This window comes from Drosophila takahashii, chromosome 3L (genome assembly GCF_030179915.1).
Source record: "Drosophila takahashii strain IR98-3 E-12201 chromosome 3L, DtakHiC1v2, whole genome shotgun sequence".
In the NCBI taxonomy this organism is placed as follows: Eukaryota; Metazoa; Arthropoda; class Insecta; order Diptera; family Drosophilidae; genus Drosophila; species Drosophila takahashii.
In genome coordinates, this window is record NC_091680.1 from 23,653,370 (window position 1) to 23,670,499 (window position 17,130).

The window sequence follows — 17,130 nt, forward strand, 5'->3', positions numbered from 1 at the left end:
CATATAAATATTGATTAGGAACAGGCAGCACTGGTCGCTGAAAGAATTACCCCTGGTCCTGCTATTTTAAAATATGATTGTCTTTAAAAATATTGGAGAATCGCGATCGTGTCAAAAGAAACTTATAAAATTTCTGGAGAAATCACGAAGACAAAGGTTAAAGGTCCATTGTGTGCATTTTATTTACTATTCTGAAATTGGTTACAAAATAAAATCTGTAAATTGAAATTGAAATTGTTAGATTGCTAAATTGATGGAGTTTTAACAGAAGATTTTAGAATTGAACGAATGACGTTCATTGGTCCTATTTAATTTTGAAAAAGGTGTGATAAAATGTATAGTTTGTCCGAGCCACAATAATTTCTAAGATTACTTTTTAATGTTTGGTTACTTTTTTAAATGATTAGTAAGCTATAAATCTGAAAACATGCCACCTACTTTGAGTTTCGAGTAAATAAGACGTACATCTATGGCTTTCAACGACTTAATAGCTTAGCGGTTGACGAATTGTAATATTTAAAGAGTCACAGAACTTTTTAAAAAACGCTCGTAATTCCAACGGCTGCAGCAGCTACTGCGGCCAGTGGGAACCGGCTGTAAACGGGCCATCTCTAATCAGCTGTTTCACCTGTTGCAAGTATCGGCTCAGCTGACTCAAATTTGTCCATCCCTAATCAAGCAAAAGTAAATTCCGCAGAGAGCAGCCGTCCAGAGTGCAAAATGATTTAAACCGGGAGGGAGCGCATAGGTTCGCACACGCCCACGTCGAGAATGTTCAAACGCACTTTTAAGGTGGTTTATCGGCCCATCAGGAGCAACTTTCTGCTCTTGCCGGACCAGTACTACGGCGTCGTTTCGACCTATGTAAGTGTCCAAAAGTCAATTCTCCCGGCAGATTAGATAAGTGAAAGATTAATCCGGCTAACCATTCTGATTAGGACACGGGCTGCCTCAGCTTGCAGTACAACGGACGGGTGCACTACGCCTCCTGGGCGCCACAGGCGGGCGGGGGCGGCATCAAAGACACCGAGATTGGGATCAATGCCAGGGCGGCCAAGGAGATCGGTAAGGCATTACTTAACGACCGGATGTGCAGCGATTGCCAATGTGCCGTAATATTGGACTCCGGCCATCTGCCCCTCTGCATATCTCGCATACTAACCCATTCTTGCCGTAGGTCTGCACGAGAATGATCTGGTCAAGTGTGCGCTCATCGCTGACGTTCTCAACCTGAAGACCGTCCACGTTACCCCCGTCTCGTCCAAGGACTGGGAGATCATAGTGAGTGACGGTTTCGCCTGCCTGATGGCGCGTTCGGCGATCAGCGGTCAGCTTAAAAATAGACAAGTCCGTTTATATCGGATTAGCATTTGGCGCGGGCGTGCGCTTGGTCTTTATTTAAACTGCCATTGCTTCGCCGGCATTGCCATTGACCCGCTGATTTGATTTAATTTGATTAACTAATTAATTAGGCGCTAATCAGATTTCCGTTTATATGGGAATACGTTCCTTATCAAAGATTTTATTGTTTCCGATTATATGATGTACAATTTATTTAGATTTTAAGTTAGTTAAAACCATCATAGCTTCAATTTCCTTGAAAAGAGGTCCGTAAACTTTAAGTTTAACTTTTCAAAAAAAAATGTGGGTCATCCACAAAATTTGGGTCTATAGTAGGATTCCGTAATGCTTAAAATCACAATTAAGAGATGCAAATATAAATCAAGAAGAAACGTAGGCTTTATATTTAGGGTGTTCAATTGCGTTGCAAACGTTGTAAAGTGTAAAAGTGTAAGGCAGTTCCAACAACAATTTCTATACAAAATAGTTTTCAAAAGTAGGCCTTTAAAACTATTTTGTATAGAAATTGTTGTTGGAATTGATATACACTTTTACACTTTACAAAGTTTGCAACGCAATTGAACACCCTAATTGAAAATAATCCTATAGCAAAAACTTATTCCATAAACAATTTTTTAAATAATGTACATACGATCATTTATTATAGCTGTCACATTAAAAAAGTGACGAAACTTTAGTCATAAAAGATAATTTTAGCTCTTCAGTGAATACCGCCAACATAATTTGTATAGAGTATATTATTAAAAAGATTGCCAAGAAATGTTTTCAAAAGGAATCTTTTGGCTTAACTTAAGGCTGCGTACTTAATAATACTTAATAAAATATATTTGCTTTTTCAGGAACTTAGCACCGAAAAGATCTCGGGCAGTGTGCTGGAGCAAACCCGCATTGTGAACTCCACCCAGATACTAATAGTTTGGATTAACAAGTCCATGCAAGTGGCGCTGACAGTGGGTAAATATTCGCCATCCAATAAACATATTTTCTATTTATTTTGATTTTACTTGATTAGATCGCCTGAAGCCGCACATGAACTATGGCAGGATAGATCACAACACGGAACTCGTGGTGGCTCCCAACCTTTACAAGGGACTCAGCAATGGAATTTCGAATGGTGCTGTCGAGGAGAACTCGAAACTGTCTAGGAGTAAAACCACTGCCCAAGTTAAGGATGACCTGGCTGAGAAGCCAACGCCCCTGACTCATTCCTCGACGGTGTCCAATGTGAAGAACACGCTGCAGCGCAACAAGCGACAGGATCATATGGAGCGCCTGAAAAAGGATCTGCGTAGGGAAAGCTCGCGAAGCTTCGAGTTCCGTGTGATCCGAGGTCTTTGGCGGGAGCGGGCTCAAGAGTCGGATGTCTATGTCAACCGGAAGCATCTGCCTGAGTTCTTCGATTTGGATCTGTTCTACTGCATGCACACTGCCGGTGACAAGGATTATTACGTGAGGGTTCGCACCCTGGAGGAGGATGTCGAGGATGATATACCCGGCACCATTCATCCCTCGATCGAACTGAATGCTAATCTGATGAAATTGCTGGGCATCAAGGAACTGGAACGCGTTGTGCTAAGGCCCAAAACAACTGTGGTTAACTTTGTGGAGAAAATTGAGCTGTTTGCCAATAAGAAAACGCACTACAAAATCATGGAGAATGCATTTAAGCGGTTTGTGATAGAGAGAACTCAACAGAAGCCGATGCTCTTCAACCAGGAGGAGGTGGTGCGGCTCGAAGACGATCTGCTGGTTACTGTCGGCATCCTGCCAGAGCATTTTCGTTACTGCGTGGTGGACGCTCAGTTTCTGAAGGAGTCCAAGATCTATGCTGCGGATCTGGTGCGCCCGGTTAGCGAGATTATTAAGGAGCAGACGCTGCCGACTTCGCCACTGAGTGTCCAGGATCTCATACAGTTGCCGGAGTACGATAAGATTCTAGATCAGGTGGTTCAAGAGCTGCGCATGAATTTATGCCTAAATGCGGATAACTCCGTGATGCGGCAGTGCAATGTCTTACTTGCAGGTGCGTCGGGAACCGGCAAAACCGTTCTTGTTGAGCGAATTCTGGACCAGTTGTCGGGCAAGCCGGATTATTGCCACTTTGAGTTCTTTTACGGATCACGAAGCAAAGGACGCAAGACGGAATCCATTCAAAAGGATCTGCGCAACATCTTCACCAGTTGTCTGCAGCATGCACCTGCCATCGTGGTGCTGGAGAACTTGGATGTGTTGGCCCATTCCGCTGGTGAGCAGTCCAGTCAGGATGGCGAGTACTACAACCGAATGGCGGACACTGTGCATCAGTTGATTGTCCAGTACACCAGCAACAATGCCATCGCTGTGATCGCTACCGTTAATGAGCTGCAGACACTCAACAAGCGATTAAGTTCACCCAGAGGCCGACACGTCTTCCAGACAGTTGCTCGTCTGCCCAGTTTGGAACGAGCAGATCGAGAGATAATCCTTCGGGAGCTCTGCAGCCACATCAATGCATCCAAGGATTTGGATCTTGTGAAGTTCTCCAACCTCACGGAAGGATACCGAAAATGTGATCTTGTCCAGTTCGTAGAGCGTGCAATATTTTATGCTTATCGCATAAGTGAGTATTTTAGTAAATTTAAGAATATTTTTTAATAGGCATCCTTTCTTAGAAATCTGAAAAGTATTCCGTAGTAATAATTAAACCAGTAGTTATAATACTAAGGGCCGGTTTCTCGTTCGTTTGTTAAATTTAAAGTAGGGTTAAAACCTTGAAATCGTATGGGAAATCAGAGATTTAACCCTAATTTAAATGTATCGGGAGGACGAGAAAACGGCCCTAAAAGGGTTAAAATCGTGCATACTTACTGCTTAATTTAATTATCCTTTTTAATTACGAATTTTCGAGAATCATTCCATTTTAGAAATGTGTGCAAGTTTATAACTTTTATTAATTGGTTTATTATCTTTTTTCTAGACAAGGCCCAGCCTGTTCTGACCAATGATCAGCTTATTGAGTCCTTGGAGCACACAAACTCCTACTGTCTGCAGGGCATTCAGAGCAATCAAAAGACTGGAAGCGATAAAGAGGCCAATGAAATGTGTGTTGAGGAGGTGCCTGGTCTGGAGTCAGTTGTGGGCGTGCTAGAGGAGGTTCTCATGTGGCCATCACGGGTATGTTGTTTATTCAAATACTGTAATATTTAATTTTATTTAATAACTGTGTTTTTCCCTTTAGTATCCCACCATTTTCAATGCATCACCCCTGCGCAATCAGGCCGGAGTGCTTTTGTACGGACCACCAGGAACCGGTAAGACCTACCTGGTCTCCCAGTTGGCCACATCGTGGAACCTGCGCATAATTTCCGTCAAGGGCCCCGAGCTTTTGGCCAAATACATCGGCCAGAGCGAGGAGAATGTGCGCAACCTGTTTAATCGAGCCCGCAGCGCTCGGCCGTGTGTGCTCTTCTTCGACGAGTTCGACAGTTTGGCGCCGAAGCGTGGTCACGATTCTACGGGGGTCACAGATCGGGTGGTAAATCAACTGCTTACCGAACTCGACGGCGTTGAGGGTCTGCAGGGAGTCACCGTCATAGCAGCGACCTCTAGGCCAGAACTGTTGGATCCGGCGCTCCTTCGATCCGGTCGCATCGATCGTCTTGTGGAGTGTCCTCTGCCGGATGCAATGGCTCGGGTACGAATCTTCGAGGCACTCAGTTCTACCCTCAGTCTCGATGAGTGTGTAGATTTTGATTGGTTTGCGGGAAGAACTTCAAACTATACCGGCGCCGATATCCAGAGCATTCTGACTTCGGCAAACATGGCAGCTGTTAAGGAGGCGCTAGCTCAGTTTGGACACGAGGTAAGTTGGAAATGTTTTCAACCGGAAACGATCTTAGTTATTGGATGTTCTTGGTGGACACGTCCATACCCTTTTCCCCCGAGTTCCGATTATCTTTTTATCGTGGTAACAAGTGCAACCGAAATTCAACTATTTTTGAGTGTTCGTACGTGTTCGGTGTTTAAATAACAGTTTAAAAATATTTTACTTCCGGCAACAGGGATCACGTAACATTCACATATTTATTTTCCAACTTTAGTCCTTACTCCCAGGCGAGCAATAACTTCCGACGACTTTATAAAATTACATAAATTTCTCTATTTGCCTCCCTAGAAACTGCCAAAGAAAATCTCGCTGAAGCAGAAGCACCTTATCGAGTCCTTCCAATCCACTCGACCCTCGCTCAGCGCCTCTGATGTGGCTAAATATCACAAAACGTATGTACCTATACCTTGATTGTTTATATTTATTTTACTTATTTTAAATATCTCATTGCAGGTATGCTCGCTTTACCAACAAGGAGAAGACATCCAGGGAGTTTGTAGCCAAGCGCGCGACCTTGGCTTAAAGACAAAGACTTAATTAGCTTAGCATTACAATTATCTTTAATTATATTTCGCATCTTGGTATATCGACAACACTTTGTTGGCAGGCACAAGTCTATGGGTAGTCCATATTTCATAGCTCTTTTTGTTGAGAAATAAAAAACGAATTTGTTTTAATAATATCGCGATGATCACTTGATTTTAGTTTGTATGAAATTTTTAAATTTGGATAATGCCATTACCGCTGCAGAAAGTATTTCTGACTTTATCCACCATTAATTTAATAATTTAAAATAGAGGTTGATAACATTAAATATGGATTAGTGAATGAGTAGAGTGAGATTCATAAATTCGCTACTGGTGTAGGCGCCGATATCCGGAGCAAACCGACCTCGGTAAACATGACGGCGGTTAAGGAGTCCCCGGCTAAATTAAGACGTCAGGTGAGTTGGGTGCTGTATTCACCGGAAGTTGTACTAAGCTATGCCAAGTTCTTGGTAGCTAGGTTGGACAGTTAGACAATCCCTCCCGATTTTCCTACCGTTTTCGTTTTTGTTCCCATCGCACCAGCAAGTGCATTGATAATGCATTTAACTATTTTTGGGTTGTTTACGTGCCTCGCATCTGGATCAGGACTTGGACCTATGTATGCGGGAGCTAGTTGTTGCCACTTCCAGAAACTGAGATTTTTGGATATCAGTCACGTAACGGATATTTCCTTATTGATATGCGATTACCGCGCATGCGCACGTACTGCACACACCACTAAGACAATGGACACATTTTCTTTTGCATAAATTAAGCCGCCAAGCAAACAAACAGGGAGGGAACCCGAAGGCCAGATAATAAAGAATTTCAACGAGTCGAAGCCACCGCAAACATGCTTAGAATAAAACCAACAAGAACCCAGCAGCAGCAATAAAAAGAAAGGAAACCGCTGAGGAGGAAAACTACCAGCGAAAACAATTGCAACATGCGGGAGGGAGACCACCTCGATCAGGTAGCTATAGCCGATACGATCCCATCCCATTCCATTCCATCCGCAGCACAGACCCTGTGCACAGGATCCTAGCAAACATTATCACTGAGAACCGCAGACCCGTTCGATTCGGATCGGTCCGATCGGGCACGTTCGGCTGGTGCCTCGTAAAAGTTTCTTCCGTTCGATCGTTACTTTCAGTTGTTTGCGCATATTCAAGCCAATCGGTTGGCTCCGCTCGATTCCTCCCACAAAACTTTACGGATTACGGTTAGTGCAACGGAAGTGGACCCTTCACCCTCCATATATTTCCCTTTTTTCCCTGGCGAATAACATTAAAAGTTGGCAACGAAGCGGAAATGCAAGGCGCCTTGCCCTCTCCTCGAGATTTAAGATTTTTATCCAAGCCCCATCCGCGATTGACAGCCGAATAAACATGGTGACAATGTTTTTTTGTTGGGCTCATTTGACTGCCCCAGCTCCTCGCAAATAAAAGACAAAGAACGTGATTTTTGGTCAAAGATTTGGGGTTGCGGCATGGCAGAAAAGAATTGTGTTCCCACTGGGAGTGACAAGCAGCAGTAAAACAAAAATAAAGTCGAAAAAACAATTTAAGAGAGAAATGTTCCAGAAGTAAAATAAATACAAATCATGTCAAGTGCAGCCAAAAGTTCAAAATCAACCGAGAAATAAAAAACCAAAAAGCCAAATGTTGGGAATAAGTCACTAAGTGAAGACAAAGAAATAAGATAAATAAATTAACACAAAAATCATCGAATAATAAAAGTTAAAAATTATAAAAGAACACAAGAAAAAATGCATATAATAGCTTCATAATTCAAGCGACAAGAATCCCCTTTGACAAAACAGGAAACAAACATATTAATGTGATTTCAAATTGAATAATAAATAATTTGGCCAAATAAAGAATATTAACCTATAAATAATATGCAAAATTCCGAATGACAAATTCGCTAAGTAATTCTGTCCTCAAAATAGCTGAAAGACCAAGTTGAAATGTCAAATCGGGTATAAGAAAGATTCATTCGCTCGATAATAATTCACTAGATAAAAAGGTGTGAGCTAAACGTTTTTGGCCATGTGCGCTGGCTTCGAATCGAAAAATATTGAATGACTGACAAACTGGAAAAAAAAATTAAATAAGAAAAGCAATAATACATACTTCAAATACAGCGATCGACTCGTATTTGGCAACAAATGAAAAAAAAAGGAATTGAATAAATTAAAACCTGCGACGCGTGTGCATACATACATAAATCGGGCCTGAAGTCAAACGGCTAGCGGCAATATCGGCCATAACAAAAACAACAATTACTGGTAGCACTAGCACAATATTACCAACAACAACAATGACAATCGCAACGGTTGTCTCAAGCCTTACAAACAATAAAATACATTTCATTAACGGCACAGTGGCTTGAAAACTTCTTGGTTTTTAAGTGATAAGCTTTAAAAATTTTATAAATATAAATTTGTATAGTATGGGTACTTCCTTAGAGCCTATGTTCTTGGGTCGGCTAAAAACTGTGATATAGGTGGTCTACAAAACATGCATTCACACTGTTAATATGACTGGGGATTTACCCTAAACTTGCATTGCCAGTCAATAAACTTAAGGGGGTTTTACATATAGAAAACAAAAAAATTAAAATTTTTTTTATTATTTAAATTGGTAGTATAACTCTTTAAGAATGTGTCACCACCACCTTCATTGTGCAGTAAGATATATTTCATTACTTTAAATGCGTTTTTCTCGAAACCATGTTTTTCTCAGCTGCGGATCGTGTATCTAAAAAAGTAATGCTTCGATCATCATGCTGCTTTTACGGAAATGTTTGTAATGAAATTGTCCACTGTCTGAACCTACTTTATGTAGAAATTTGTACGTTGAAGTATTTTTTGTAAAGCAAAAACAACAAGAAAAATAAGAAAAACATTTTTTTTTTACTTTAAAAGAGTGCCCCAACCAGAGTCTTTGAGATATTCTATGTAAGTTAGGTTCAGACAGTTTGTACATTATTTCTCAAGAAAATAAATTTGGTTTCACAAAAATCGGATCTACACAGCGACCTATATACGATCCGCAGCTGGCCTACCTTTTTTTCAAAAAGGCCTGACAAAAAAATTCCCACGGCCGCCATTTTAAAAGATACAAAAAAAAAATAAAATTGGTCTAACTTATATAAGAACTATGTAATGCCAAGTTTCAAACTTCCAGCACAAACCCTTATCGTTTAGTAAAAATCATGAAAATCTTGACAAATTTGCAGTTCTATATGTATCTCCCCCCTTAAATAAATCGTTGTTTATTTGGTAAACATTTGAGGGCTGTAAATAATACACTTCCTTTCAATACAATATGTTACTTGTTATTGATAAATCGTTAAGCATTTAATATTATAATGGAATGGAATGGAATATATGTATATATATAAATAATTATTTCAGCTGTTTAAACTACCTTTTTCTAGTTTTATCATACAAAACAACACTTACTCCGAAGAACTATAAGTTTTATAGAGCATTCAAAAGTTTATTCAGGTGATATTTCCAAATGTATGGCATCATTTTGGAATTCCTCGATTTGCGGTTGCCAATTTTAGCACCTTAATTGTTTTCCTTGCAAATGCAACTAGTTAAAAATAACTGAAAAGTGTCAAACCACTGTACCGAGTGATTTCAACAAATTGTCAAGTGATTTTCTAACTGTTCGGCGTTTTTTTGAATGGAAATCGAGAAGCGCATGCCGCACCAACAACAGCATTTGGCGAATGTCGAATATAGACAAGTTATAATGGAGATCCCCTTTGGGAGTGGGTGGCGACGAGTGTGTCCGGCAATCCACTGGCTTCGACCACGTCTTTAAGCTCATTACAGAGGCAGGGCACACAGTCTTCGTTTTTTTCTGCTGCTTCTCCTTTGGATTTTTGCATATTGGTGCGGACAGACTTGACTTGGCTGTGTGCCGTGTTGGCAATAAAATATTAAACAATAATAATAAATAAATAAAATGACACAGAGAGGCAATTGAAGAGCCGATCACGAGAGAGAATGAACCGGAGATTTGGCAATATTTATTGCTCCACTTACAGTTGCGGTTAAAATAATGGGACAGCCAGGGAAATAATAATTATAATTAATCATACAATCGACTTTTATTATATTTTTTAAGTAATTTTTTTTTAAATTTAATTTACTTTATTTTGACTTTTACTTTTAACAACGCAACTAATTTATATTATATTATTTTAATATTTATTCCCAAAGCTGGAGGACGCTTCAATTAAAAACTGCGGAATTCGAATGAAGATACCCTGGAAGTGATATTATTCTGACCGACACTGTAAATCAATACATGTTCGTGCCCATCTAGATACGATCTCTTGGTGGCTGTTGAACTCAAGAGAATCCACTTGAACCATGGCAAAAGTGCCGATCACGCTGATGATCATTGCGCTCGTCTCCGCCTCTCCGGACCTGGGATGCGATTTTGGCCATCACCGCTGCTACATTGATGTCACTGCGGAAAACAGTCCGCGTCAGCAGCACCTCCTCTCCGACATGGACATCACGTTGCAGTGCAGCCGACCCCTGGCCAAGTGGTACTATCAGGATAGATTTCAACTCAGGGCGCCCGTCTTGCGCCTGGAAAGAGCCCAGTCCGGGAATTCAGGCAACTATGGCTGCCTGGATGGCCAGAAACGATGGTACAACATCTCCCTCCTTGTGGGCCACAAAGAGGCGGTTGGCAATGACATAGCCAGCTTTGCCCAGGTGGAAGCTGCACCGGCAATCCCCGAGGCGGATCTCTTCTTTCAGCCCTTGAATGAAAGCCGCACCCTAAAGCTGTTACAACCTCTTCCCAAGACCGTCCAAAAAACGGCTGGTGGTCTCTTCCAGCTGAGCTGCAGTCCCTCGGACCCGGAGGCAACCGGTGTGAATATATCCTGGCTACACAATGATACGCAAATCCTGGGTGGTCGTGGCCGAATTAAGATCAAGAGGTGGACACTGACTGTGGGACAAGTGCAACCAGAGGATGCCGGGAGCTATCACTGTGAGCTGTGTGTGGAGCAGAACTGCCAGCGGAGTAATCCCACCCAGTTGGAGGTGGTAAGCAGGAGTCACACAGTGCCCGTGCTAAAACCGGGATATCCGCGCAATGCCAGTATTGCCCTAGAGGATAACGTAAGCATTGAGTGTCTCCTGGAGGATTCCACCCTGGAGCCGAAGATCACGTGGCTGCACAAGGAGACAAAGGACAACATCGACGGTGTTCTACAGCAGCTGAGAGAGCAGCCCCAGCTACCTGCAGACCTCACCCGCCTGATAACCCGAATGGACGAGCCACAGGTGCTGCGTCTGGGAAATGTCCTCATGGAGGATGGCGGCTGGTACATCTGCATTGCCGAGAACCAGGTCGGGCGCACGGTGGCGGCTGCCTATTTGGATCTGTACAGCCCTTTGGAAACCACCTCGGATCGCGGAACCACTAGCACCACACCAAGTACTCCCACACCCACTCCATCCAACGGAGAAGACAACGATGAGGAGGTTGATAGTGCGGATACTCCTGTCGGTGAGGGTCCGCCCGTGTTCAGAAAAGAACTGAGACGATTGCAGCACTCGTTGTCTGGAAATACCGTGACCTTGGCCTGTCCGGTGTCCGGCAGGGCGAACATCACGTGGACCAAAGACAATAAACCTTTAAACCGCGAGCTTGGCGTTTATGTCGCCAAGAACTGGTCACTGCGTTTCGTGGAGGCCACCAGCGAGGATTCGGGGAAATACACCTGCAACGTGTGCAACGCTTGGGGCTGCATTCAGTTTGACTTCAGCGTTCAGATAAACGATCGCACCAGATCCGCACCCATAATCGTGGTGCCACAGAACCAGACTGTGAAAGTAAATGGCAGCTTGGTGATGAAGTGCACCGTCTACTCCGATCTGCATCCCACAGTCAGCTGGAACAGGGTTGTCCTTAGGAACGCCTCGCTGGACGGGCTGGGGTCTGTACAGATCCAACGTCTCAACTTTACCATGATAAACGACTCCGTGGTGTTGGAGCTGCGCAATGTGACCTACAGCCAGGAGGGCTGGTACACTTGTCTGGCGTCTAGTGGTCTCGGCAGGAGCAACTCCAGTGTGTACCTGAGAGTAGTTAGTCCTCTGCCGCCCTTGGAGATCTACGCCCTGGTCCACGCCCATCCGCTTGGGTTTACGCTAGCTGCCATTACAATTGTGGCTCTGTTCCTCTTGGGCAGTGCTTTCATAACCTTCATGATGCGCCGGCTGAGGCGGGAGAAGCTCTTGAAACTCCGCATCGAAACAGTTCATCAGTGGACTAAGAAGGTAATCATCTACCGTCCAGGTGGAGACGAAGGAAGTGGCTGCAGCTCGGGTGATCTGCAAATGCCGGTGATTAGGATAGAAAAGCAGAGGACCACAGTTTCCACAACTGGAACGGGCGGTGCTGATCCCGCCCAGGGATTCAATGAGTACGAGTTTCCGCTGGACTCCAACTGGGAGATTCCCAGGCAGCAGCTCAACCTGGGTTCCATCCTGGGCGAGGGCGCCTTCGGACGAGTGGTAATGGCGGAGGCGGACGGGCTGCCCAGAAGTCCACAGCTGGCCGAAACCATTGTGGCCGTCAAGATGGTCAAGGAGGAGCACACGGACACGGACATGGCCAGCTTGGTGCGTGAGATGGAGGTAATGAAGATGATCGGCAAGCACATCAACATCATCAACCTGCTGGGCTGCTGCAGCCAGGGTGGACCGCTGTGGGTCATAGTGGAGTTTGCTCCGCACGGAAACCTCAAGGATTTCCTCAAGCAGAACCGGCCAGGTGCACCGCAGCGACGTAGTGACAGTGATGGCTATCTGGACGACAAGCCACTGATTCCAGCACAGCATCTCGGCGAGAAGGAGCTCACCAAGTTCGCCTTTCAAATAGCTCGCGGAATGGAGTACCTCGCCTCAAGACGGGTAAGTTCATGTACTGTGCTGTTGAGGATAATAAAATTGTGAGGGATAAAAAAAAAACTGATAAGAGCTTAAGAATTCTGATATAAACTTCTTATATCTTATTTGTTCGCTAAGAAAATAATGCTTTTTACTAAGACATCAAACTATAACTTTAATAATACCTTATAAAAAAAAATCGATTGGTAAAATTTACCAATATAACAGTCAAACAGTCCCCAACCACAAAATTGTCAATTTTACCAACCAAGTAGTTACTCTCACAACAACATCCTATGCCAAAACAAAATACACGTAACTATTTTTAATAGTATTTACCTTTTTTATATTTACGTAACTATCCGTATACACCCAAAAAAAAATCGATATGAAACGTAGATCGATTTTACATTTTTTAAGATCAATTTTAATTTGATATGAGGACAGTTAAATTTGACCTGGTCGAAAGGAGTATTTCATGTTAAAACGATACATGGCCATATAGATTTTACGGGAACACGCTTTTTTTTGTGTGTATGTTAATTTAATCAATCAAATTTTTTTACGAGGAGTACTCATAAGTTATAACAGTTAAATTATTTTGTTAACAATCTGAAACAACTGAAACAATCTTATTGTAATCTTCCTCTTTCAGTGCATCCATCGCGATTTGGCGGCCCGCAACGTCCTTGTCAGCGATGGCTACGTGATGAAGATAGCCGACTTTGGCCTGGCGAGGGACATCCAGGATACGGAGTACTATCGGAAGAACACCAACGGACGGCTGCCCATTAAGTGGATGGCGCCCGAGTCGCTGCAGGAGAAGAAGTACGACTCGCAGAGCGACGTCTGGAGCTACGGTGTTCTGCTGTGGGAGATCATGACCTACGGAGATCAGCCGTACCCTCAAATCCTCTCTGCCGAGGAGCTCTACAGCTACCTGATCACGGGTCAGCGCATGGAGAAGCCGGCCAAGTGCTCCCTAAACATCTATGTGGTAATGCGACAGTGCTGGCACTTCGAGTCCTGTGCACGTCCCACGTTCACGGAGCTGGTGGAGAGTTTCGACGGGATCCTGCAGCAGGCGAGCAGCAACCCGAACGACGCCTATCTGGACCTTTCAATGCCCATGCTGGAGACGCCGCCCTCATCGGGGGATGAGGACGATGGCTCCGACACCGAAACATTCCGTGAGACATCTCCGCTCAGATACCAGTACACCTATAAGTTTAATTAGTCGCTAGTCTTAGGAAAGATGAAAGAATTCCAACGAGTCAATCAGATCCCATAAAAGCTTCGCTAACCACCACTCCATTGCCTTTCACCCCTAAAATTGCCAAAGAACATTTCGCAGAAGCAGAAACATCTAATTGAGTTATTACAAATATCACAAAACTTATGGTGAAGCTGTAATCCGTTTCGAAATCTGAACTAGACTAATACTGCAACCGATTTCAGATATGCAACGCAGCAAAAAGAACGCGATTTTGGCCCTAGGACAAAGACTTAATTAGTTTAAGCACTCTCATTATTTAATTATACTTCATATGTATCTTTGTATATCAGCAATGGTTTGTTTGGGGTCTTTGGCATTTGTATATTTTATAATTTTCATGTTGAGGCAATAAAAACGAATTTGTTTAAATATACTATTGTAATTATTTATTTATTGGTCTACAATCTAGGATCTTATGATCGCTAAGTGCAAACTTTATTTCTTCGCTTTTTATCGATATCTTCACGATGGGATCCGACATTTTTGAAAAGGCTCTTCTGCGACTTAGTTTTAGAAAAATGTTAGGCCGCACCATCGGCTTGGTTTGGTGGTCTGGAGTGTTGAAGTTTGCAGGTAATGTACCAACGACCAGTTACTAAAATTTAAATCTTAGGAGGGATACAAATATACATATATGCCAAATAAATTCACGAATCCGAACTTTTTTACGCTCTGAAATTATGCTTTCCGTTCTTTTCTCCCTATATTTGGCTTATCTGTAAGCAAAACGACAACCTTTGACTCAGAAAAGTAAATAAGAGTATATACGTCTTTAGGTATACACAAAAGCCACTTCAAGTCACTGATCAGTCTGCGCTAAAATGTTAAGATTAACGTATGTTTGCCTTTGCTTACTCGCTCTCAGAGATGGGATAGAAAGTTTCGGCAATCCTTGGATGCTACATCCTTTAAGGCAGAATCCTGGCTTATCAAAAAAGCTGACGGAATACAATCAGCAGCAAAGTCGTCAGCGTTTTCTCCTCGATTTACTGCTTCAAGTGCACAAACCTTTGCTTAATGAGGAACTCCTTGCAATGGGAAGTGAACTTAACGAGGATCCAATGGAATATAAAGAAGTAAGTGCTCGGAGAAAAATTGCCAATATTCAAATTACAATTTAATCACCATACAAGTAACTGTCGAGGGTTAAGTATAGAGAGATCACACTCCACAGAGTGTCTAAAAATGATTACAATATTGATTATCTTTTCAGGGGACCTGGAGGTATATAAAAGACTTTCAACAGCGTGTGCTGCAGAATCAAGTGCCACGCCCTTTTGTCATCTTTAATCAGCTGGATGATGAAATGCCCCAGAACCTGTTGGGGATCTATCGTTTTTTGATAATGGCCCGAGACTGGTCCTCCTTCCAGCGAAATGCCTGCTATGCCAGGATACACTTTCATCCTGTGCTCTTTGTAAACGCCTTACAGATGGCAGTGGGCGACAGGGAGGACACCAAGGATCTGCGAGTGCCTGCGATGTATGAGGTGCTGCCACAGCTCTATTTCGAAAGGGAAGTGATTCTGGCAGGTCAGGAAATCGCCTGGCATCAATTGACTCCCATCAGGTTGGTTACACCGAAACGAAGGTGGAAGGATATCCTTCTGGGATTTCGGAGTCCCAGGCAACCTTGGACGGAGGAGGAACCCTTGCCAAGGGATCCTCTGATCATTGATAATGGCAGAAACTTGGCTCATCTAAGCCTCGACTTGGAGCTTAACTTACACTGGAACAATCTGATAAATCGTCTGGTTATAGCCATTGAAGAAGGAAAGGAGCGGATAAATGATCCAATTATTATAGATGGCGATCGCTTGGTGGCCTTTCGGGGACCTTTCGACGAAGTCAATTATATAAACCATCTGGCGATGGGACCACATTTTCATAATTCGCAGTTATATTTGTACAATCTACATCAATTTGTGGCTGCCTTGACAATGGAAGATATGGCAACAGGACAAAAATCGATGGATCTAATTGATCCGCCCCTGATGACAACCGGTGGCGTTCTATATAAAGGTACCTCCCTAAATATCGAAGCAGTTCAACGGATTTTAGACTTGACTACAGAAGACCTGAGAAACAAAATTGACGAGGCTGTGGAACATAATAACCATTCGGAGGATAATTTATCTATAGCGGGACAGCTGATAGCTACTAACTACCTTCATATTTGTCGCCAATTGAGCCTGGTTGTAAATGGACAAGGATTAAATCAAGCTAATATGTTGGGTTTGGCAACGGCCAACCTTAGAGATCCCATATATCGATCGCTGCTTTTTCGGTTAAATGAAATTTTAAGGAGCTATGAAAATCATGATCTGTATAACGTTGGAGAAGGAAGAGTGCTCCTAAAAATAGTTAATATTAACGTGAGTCCCCTGCTGACATACGAGGAAAATGTTGACATAGATCTCATCAATCTAATTGACCAGCAACTGCTTCAATCGCAGCGAAATAATTTACAATTCCTGCGCCGTCATCTTGTGGCCAGACAACGTCGTCTTAATCATGATCCATTTAGCATAAGTCTGGATATAACAGCACCAGTTAACTTGACCGTTGAGGCAAGGATGTATTTGGCCTTACCAAATCAAACGAAAACGCGTTTACACCTGGACAGCTTCAAATGCTCTCTAAGAAAGGGCACTAATAAATTCGAACGTCTGTTCCTATCGGCCATCACTAAACCCACTCTAAGCGAACTCTATGAGGCCGATTACCCACTAACAGAGGTGACAAGTTCCAGCCGATTTCCCCCACATCTATTATTGCCAAGAGGGACAAGGGACGGCCTCAAACTTCAATTACTTGTGAAACTCACTGCTTGGACTGGCTCGGAGCTGGAGTTTGATGGGGCGTCTGACCCTATCCTCGCCGAAACTCTGAAGGATGTGATAATCTTTCATCGCCAGGCCTGAAACTATTATGCGATTATATATGCTAAGTGCTTAAACTTCTTAATTGCTTGTAGGAACGCACTTTTATGCAGGAGAGGGTTTCATATCAATATAGTTTTCCAAGCACGCACGCAGTCATAACTAAAATGGTAAATGAATAAAACGTTAACTAATCGTAGAAAAGTTAATGCATTAATATAAATAAAAAATTATACCCTTGAAGTTTTTAAAAAATAAAAATGTAACATTTTACTAATATGT

The 17,130-nt window shown here is 42.8% G+C and overlaps 3 protein-coding genes across 4 annotated transcripts; all 3 read left to right on the forward strand.

The window, feature by feature from the left end:
* The first annotated feature begins 670 nt into the window (after nt 1-670).
* Nucleotides 671-5,907, forward strand: Pex1 (peroxin 1). Of its 2 annotated transcripts, XM_017142085.3 has the most exons (9): nt 671-864; nt 939-1,065; nt 1,178-1,281; nt 2,202-2,316; nt 2,375-3,961; nt 4,319-4,515; nt 4,580-5,203; nt 5,516-5,619; nt 5,681-5,907. In XM_017142085.3, the coding sequence occupies exons 1-9, from the start codon at nt 772-774 to the stop codon at nt 5,748-5,750; spliced, it is 3,021 nt and encodes a 1,006-aa protein (XP_016997574.2). In that variant the 5' UTR covers nt 671-771; the 3' UTR covers nt 5,751-5,907. The 2 variants fall into 2 exon arrangements, with proteins under 2 accessions (XP_016997574.2, XP_070071248.1); XM_070215147.1 differs by lacking the exons at nt 671-864; nt 939-1,065; nt 1,178-1,281 and having other exon boundaries at nt 2,202-2,312.
* Nucleotides 5,908-6,852: 945 nt separating this feature from the next.
* Nucleotides 6,853-14,338, forward strand: btl (breathless). Its single transcript, XM_017142078.3, has 3 exons — nt 6,853-6,976; nt 9,995-12,715; nt 13,347-14,338. Exons 2-3 carry the CDS (start codon nt 10,148-10,150, stop codon nt 13,926-13,928), a joined length of 3,150 nt encoding a protein of 1,049 aa, XP_016997567.2. The 5' UTR covers nt 6,853-6,976; nt 9,995-10,147; the 3' UTR covers nt 13,929-14,338.
* A 450-nt stretch (nt 14,339-14,788) lies between these two features.
* On the forward strand, nt 14,789-16,890 carry LOC108057687 (larval serum protein 1 gamma chain). The gene is made up of 2 exons (XM_017142079.2): nt 14,789-15,043; nt 15,181-16,890. The coding sequence occupies exons 1-2, from the start codon at nt 14,789-14,791 to the stop codon at nt 16,888-16,890; spliced, it is 1,965 nt and encodes a 654-aa protein (XP_016997568.2).
* The last annotated feature ends 240 nt before the right edge of the window (nt 16,891-17,130 follow it).